Below are 6,806 nucleotides of genomic sequence, written 5' to 3' on the forward strand. Positions count from 1 at the left end.
GCGGGATCCGTCGAGGGAGTATCGGATGGAGATGATAACGAAGCGGAATCCGGTCGACGTCCGACTGTCGAGGACGCTCACAGCGATGTCGGCACTGCAGCTGAGTCTGTTCCGAGTTCTGATGAGTGGAGCCTGAGCGTCTCTGATTTGGCCGAGTCCGTCCTGGATGGTGACCGCTCGGAAGACATCTCCGACCGGGAAGAACCTGATATACCCACTGCGTCGATGCCTAGTACCCCGCTGCGGAAGCTAGAGGAAGAGTACAATCGATGCATGCGAATCAATCAGGAGGAGCTCGACCTGGAAGCTGGAGTGTATCTGCACGAGGGGAGCGAGTTGTTGTCCCAGTTGCGTGATGAATTGGCCTTGCTTCCTGAGCTGAAGGACCTGAGCCCCGAGTGTGATATCGACAAGGCGGATGTTGGAGAGCCCGGACGGACTACCCCGGATGGAAAACAAACGTTGCGCTCTATACTCAAGTATCACCGCAAGATTTTCCTTGGGGATGGCAATGCTGCGCCGGCCCCGGCCAGGGGCGTGGCGTGTGACCTGGATGTGGGTGACGCAAAACCCGTTGCTCAACGACCAAGGTCCATTGCCCCTCACTTGATGATGAAGGTGTACAAGCTCCTGAAGAAGCCGCTGGAAACGGGTCTGATCAAGATATCGCTGTCGCCGTGGGCTGCCCAGATTGTAATCGTCCTCAAGAAGAATGGCGTGGACATTCGAATGTGCATCGACTACCGGGTGGTTAATGGGTTCATCCGGCTTTCTAGCTACCCGTTGCCCCTGATCGATGATCTCCTGATTGGATTCGAACCGCTATGTGGTTCATGAGTCTGGACATGGCGAGCGGGTTCTGGGCGGTCCGGATGACGGAACGTGTGAAGCTAATCTCCGCGTTCATCTGACCATTCGGATACTTCCAGTGGGTACGCATGCCATTTGGACTCAAGAATGCTCCACTTGTGTATCAGGCGGTGATCAACAACTGCCTTTGGCGTTTCGGGCGTCTCCCTCGGGAAGGGGAAGAGCAGGTGGACCCGGATGTACTCGAGTTCCTCGGTTTGGACCCGTCCGTTCGGGATGAATCCGAACGGGAGAAGGCTGGAGCTAGTGTTCCCGTCCTGGTGGAGCAGATGACTGTGGTCCAACGCAACATCCCGATGCCGTCCCAGCTGGGACCTGGCCTCGGACGGAGTTCCTACATCGATGACATTGCGCATGGGGCGCCCACCTGGGATCAGTTGTGTGAGGACCTGAATGCGCTGCTATCCCGGTTGCGCTATTGGAACATCTCTGTCAGCCTGCCCAAGAGTGAGTTCGGGAAGTTGAGTATGTCGTATCTCTCCCACGAGATCAGTGCCGAAGGACTGCGCGCGACTCCGAAGAACGCGAAGGGCGTTCAGGATTTACCGTTCCCGTCCACCCTGAAGGGAGTCCAATCATTCCTCGGAAGCCTCAACTACTATCACAAGTTCATTGAGGATTTCCCGGTTGTGGCCGCAGTCCTGTATGAGCTTACGGATGATCAAGCGAAGACCGACCGGGATCTGTCAAGGGCAAAGGAGGCATTCGAGATCCTTAAACGGAAGATTGTGTCGACACCCCTGTTGCGACACCCCGACCGGGCCAAGCCGTTCGTGATTATCCCACATGCGAATCGCTGGGCCGCCTGTGCGGTCCTCGGCCAGGAGTATGATGAGGTGATCCAGCCTGTGAGGTTCACGTGACGCGTGCTGAACGACGCGGAGATTCGATACCACATCGCCGAGAAGGAGGCGGTTGCTGTCATGCGGGTCCTGGATATGTTTAACACTCTCGTCCAGGGCTGCCCGATCAAGGTGTACACCAGGTACTCAGTACTGTCCTGGCTGTTGAAGTCCAAGACCGTCGATGGCCGACACGTCCGGTGGGGGTTAACAGGGACTTGGACGTGCAGAAGGTGAAGCGAGACGAAGACGGCCTGGCCGCGATACTGGGCGCTGGCATAACGCCGCGTGAGCACCTGGACGAAGTTGCCGAGTCACTCATCCCAGCCAAGGGTCAGGTGAAACCCCCACCGGTGATCAGTGTGGAGATGCTGGAGGCTAATTTCGCTGGATACGTCCTGAGTTTCGACGGAGCTGCGAAGACATCGACGAGGCGAGGAAGTTGTGGATATACCATCTGGGAGCTCCCCGACTGGAAAGTCCTGGCCGCGTGGGGTTTCATCCTGGATGATGTTACGGTGAATGACGCTGAGTAACTCGGCCTCCTGAATGGGTGGAAGATGATCTACGATCGGGGTATCCCGGATGTGGTTGTCGTCGGAGACTCTCGGATCGTCATCCAACAGGCTCAGGGACTGATTAACTGCAACCAGCCAAACCTGCAGCGACGTCTGGCCGATTACGAGGTGATGAAGCAAACGTTCACCTCGATCCGGCTGGTACATGTCAAGCGGGAGTACAATCAGGCTGCAGACTACTTGACGTCCAAGACACTGGCGCTCGGAGAATCCTGTTCGATTGACGACCCGGATGAGATGGAACATCTGGGGCGAGTCTCTCGGATCCCCGAACAGATCATGAAGCCTGAAGTGGGCCCGAGCGACGATTCCCCCGGTGAGCCCAGTCAGGAACCTATGACTGGGGCGCCCGACGATGCAGGTCCCGGGCCGGAGTCAGCCCCCTGCCAATGGCAGCCAGGGTCATGGCTGCGATAACTCGTAGCCAGAGCCGTGAGGACTCCAATCACGGCGAGTCTATGAACCCGCTTGAGTATCAGGTTGAGAGGTGGCGCCGAATCAAGGTGCACCAGGACGCTGATCCCGAGTTGATGAATCTGAAGAAGTTCCTCAAGGGCGACCTGGATGACTTCTCCCGGCTGGAGATTCGCAAGCTGTCCAAGCGGGCGGACCTATTTGCGTTGAACGTTCGGGATGTGCTCTATCGACTGGTCAGGTCTAATCGGGACCAGCCTCGCGACAAGACCGACGAGTTGCGCCTACTCGTACCAGAAGTACTCTGTCTGGACATGCTGCATTACGCCCATGAGGATTTCCAAGGTGGCCACCAACGAATAACCCGGACGCACAAGAAACTCCGGCTGGAGTTCTACTGGCCAGGGATGTACGCAGATGTTGAAAGATACGTCAAGGAGTGCACCGACTGTGCCAGCGGCAAGGAGCGTCCGCCCAACCCTGGACCTTCGCCCGGGGACATCGAGCCCAGAGATCCTTTCGAAGTGGTCTCGATGGACTTCGTGACCCACTTGCCGAAGTCCGAACGGGGCAACACGTTCTTGCTCCTGTTCCAGGATGCGTTTTCGGGTTTCGTGATGTGCAAACCGATGAGTTCTACCACCGCTCAGGATGTCGCTGAGGCATATGAGGAGAGGGTGTCCCGCTGCTTCGGAGCCAGCTCCCTATTGCGTCATGATCAGAATCCCAGGTTCATGAGTGAATCACTCGGTTCAGGGAACTTCTAGGTAGCCGATAGCGAGCTACGTTGGGGTACCGACCCCAGACGAATGGACAGCAGGAACGTTCCGTCCAGACTGTGGTGAGGTCCATCCGGGCTTACAACGCAGAAGCTGACCAGAGCGACTGGGATGACCACGCAGAGAGGCTCATGTTCGCGCTCAATACGTCGTTTGATGCAACCCGGCTGGACACCCAATTCTACCTGGTCCACAGCTGGGACGCCAAGAGTACGATCTCAGCTATGCTGGGGCCTAAACCCTCCAGTGTCCCCGAACGGACCGCGTATGAGTGGCGATGGAAACTCCAGCGGCACTACGGCTACGCTCGGGCATGTGCAGAAGGCCTCCAGAGGAAGGCCAAACGGGCTCGCTCGGAAGAGCAAACCCGGAAGTGGAACGAGTTGTCAGACCGGCTCAAGGCAGGTTTCAACGTTGGGGATGCAGTCTGGCTGTACATCCCAAAAGTGCAACCGGGTCTGAGTCGCAAGTTGGCCCACTTGTGGCATGGTCCATTCAGGATCGCCGAAGTGGTTGACGAGTTCCGGGTGAGGCTCAAGGTTAAGGACACGGGTTACCGTGTAAACCCTTGGGTTCACATCAGTCGACTGAAACCCCGGGCGTTGTATCCCAGACGGCCTATAATCCAACCGGAGATCGAAGACAACGATGACTTTGACACAGCACTTCTTCCCGAAGACAGCTGGGAGGCGGACAACGAGAATGACGAGTACGAAGTGGAGAAGATCATGGATCTCAGGTGGAACAAGCGTACGCGGACGTCCAAACGGGCACGAGAGTATCTCATCAAATGGGAGGGGTACGATGAGCCTGACTGGATACCGATGGCACAGCTGAATTGCGGAGCGCTCTTGTATGAGTTCAATCAAGGGACATGGTTGGGAGTGGTCAAGTCCGAATGGGGCGACCCCAATTGGGAGTATTGATCCCAGTTGGAGATTCCCAGACGGAGACCCGAAATGCCTGGATGTGAATGTGTGAATTACGGAAAATTGATTGTGAATTTGTATGGAGCGGATCGACGATGGAGTTGTGATTATGGAGAGCAACCCGAGCGAGAATGGAGTTCTCGACGACGAGTGTATGAAGTTGACTATGTCGCCCTGAAGGAGGTGCCAAAGCGGCAAGAGATAAACAAGGCTGCGCTCAAAGTTGAACCGACCTGGATAACCTGACCGAAGAAGGAAACGATGAAGACAGCGAAGACGTTAACGGTGATTGTGGAATTAAAGTGTTACGCTACGGATATGCAACTACATCCAGGACCGTTGTGGATGCTGGATGGGAGGATGACTTCACTGGAACTTGGTCGAGACCCAGTTGTTGACGCGCTCGTGCTTTGGAAGCAGCATCTTGTCGACGATCTTGGCTGGGACATGCGCCAGACGCTCGTCATCCGTACAGGTAGTCCACTGAGTCCGGCCGGGGTCTTCGAGTTCGGCCATCGCGATCTGGTCAGCCAGGGTGTAACGCGTGCCATCGACCTTCTTGGTTGATTCGTCGACCAAGTACAGGCAGCAGATCTTGCACGGGTACAACCAGAATCCAGGCTCCCAGACCATCGTTTTCGGCATGCCGGCCTTGATCAGACGCTTGATGCGGGCCTCGAAGGTGCGCGCAACCCCGTCGTGGAGCGCCTGACGCTTGCGGTAGAGATCTTGAGCCCGTTCGTAGATCGTGAGGTCGTCGCACTTCTCGTCGTCTTCAGGCTTGGTCTTCATCATGAACCAGTGCAGGATGTACCAGAAGGCTGGAAGGCGATCATTCATGTACCCCACATGTTGGTCCAGGATGCGGATCACAGCTGGGGGTAGTTGTTCCCGGCGGTGGAAGTACAGGACCTTGACCCGGTTGTTAAACATCTCCAGCCAGGGTTCCTTCTCGACCAGGGCCGCATACTCATCTTCGACTGCAGGCCAACGCCTGGCCAGATACTTGGTCTCAGGCTGCTGAGGTGCGTAGTTAGGAAACCCAGGCGTCTGGCCCTCGATGCCACCTTTCTTCGGAGAGAAACGAGTGCCACGACGACGCCACGAGACTATGTCCCCAGATGGGGTCTCGATGATCGCCAATTCCCTGCTGTTCAGGTCCTCGTAAGACTTCTGTGCCAGGGGCGACTTGCCACCCTCCCGTTTGGGTTGCGACGTCCGGCTGCGTTTTTTGGGGTTCTTCTTGGACGAAGGTCGATCAGGTTTATCCTGCAGCGCGAACTTCGACCGGGGAGACCGGGGTTCCTTCTGGGACGACAACCGAGGAGACCGACGCTGGGATGAGGAAGACGACTGGAGCTCGTCCTCAGAGGAGTTGTCCGAAGATGACTGAACGCGGTTCCGCTTGGGGTTGCGCTTGGGCTTGGACGGCTGCTCCTCATCGGTGTCGCTGTCCGACGAGCTGCTCTCGTCAATGGACTTCGCCTTGGATGGCCCATCCACGCTCTTCCCAGATGGAGATGGCTTGTCCTTGTCCTCGTAGTCGGAGTCACGTGAGTCGTCACTTTCACGGGAGCCGTCAACTTCGACGATCTCTATCTCGGCAGCAGCCTCCTCGGCCAAGTTGCGCAGTGGCGGAAACTCCTCCGGATACATACCCGACCGGAGACGACCCTGGAGCATGACCTCAGCCATCTTGTAGAAGGTCTCGGGGACATGACGCGTCCAGAGGGTGTCGTCCAGGGTGCCATGGTACATCATCTTGACCAGCATCTCCAGCAGCCAAGGCTTTGGGAAATACTGGTGGGCCGGACAATCCTGACGGAGGATGTCCAAGGCCTCTTCGTACCCATGGTCCATCCGCATGACGAATTGGACATCCAGCCGGACATCCGGCCAAGGGACAAACTCCGGCAGGGATGCAGCACAGTCGGAAATCAGGCGCTTGAAGTCCGTCTGGGGCGACAGAGGGAGCACATCAGATCCCGGGTGGACCGTGGGTCGCATTTGGGCGTACACCGGCCCACCCTTGCTGGAAAGCTCGGCCATACCACGTGAACATGGGACCCCCTGGATGTACGCCGCTTGGGTTTGGACGGAGACGCATCCGCAGGCGGGACGTCCGAGCGGAGAGGAGTGGGCGGGTTGTCCTCCGACTTCTCTTCATGGTCACCATCCTGGCCGCCGTGGCCATCGCCTGCCTGGTAGTTGTCATAATCGTCCTCCATGTCCGGGTCGACAGGACCCGGATAGGGCGGGATCATCTTGAACGGACGGTTGGCAGCATCGACGGTGATGTTGGTGACCCAGTGCGCAGGAGGTGTGGACCCCCGTTGGAAGTGCCGCAACAGACGCACTAGCCTGGACCATCGACCGCGAGTGGCAGCCCCACCT

At 57.3% G+C, this 6,806-nt stretch overlaps 1 protein-coding gene across 1 annotated transcript; it reads right to left on the reverse strand.

Moving 5' to 3' along the window:
* Positions 1 to 4,778: 4,778 nt before the first annotated feature.
* On the reverse strand, positions 4,779 to 6,676 carry PHYSODRAFT_341175 (hypothetical protein; the record flags this gene model as incomplete). The annotated part of the gene is made up of 2 exons (XM_009539484.1): positions 4,779 to 6,444; positions 6,516 to 6,676. The coding sequence occupies 2 exons, from the start codon at positions 6,674 to 6,676 to the stop codon at positions 4,779 to 4,781; spliced, it is 1,827 nt and encodes a 608-aa protein (XP_009537779.1).
* Positions 6,677 to 6,806: the final 130 nt, after the last annotated feature.

Source organism: Phytophthora sojae (genome assembly GCF_000149755.1).
Source record: "Phytophthora sojae unplaced genomic scaffold PHYSOscaffold_13, whole genome shotgun sequence".
In the NCBI taxonomy this organism is placed as follows: domain Eukaryota; phylum Oomycota; class Peronosporomycetes; order Peronosporales; family Peronosporaceae; genus Phytophthora; species Phytophthora sojae.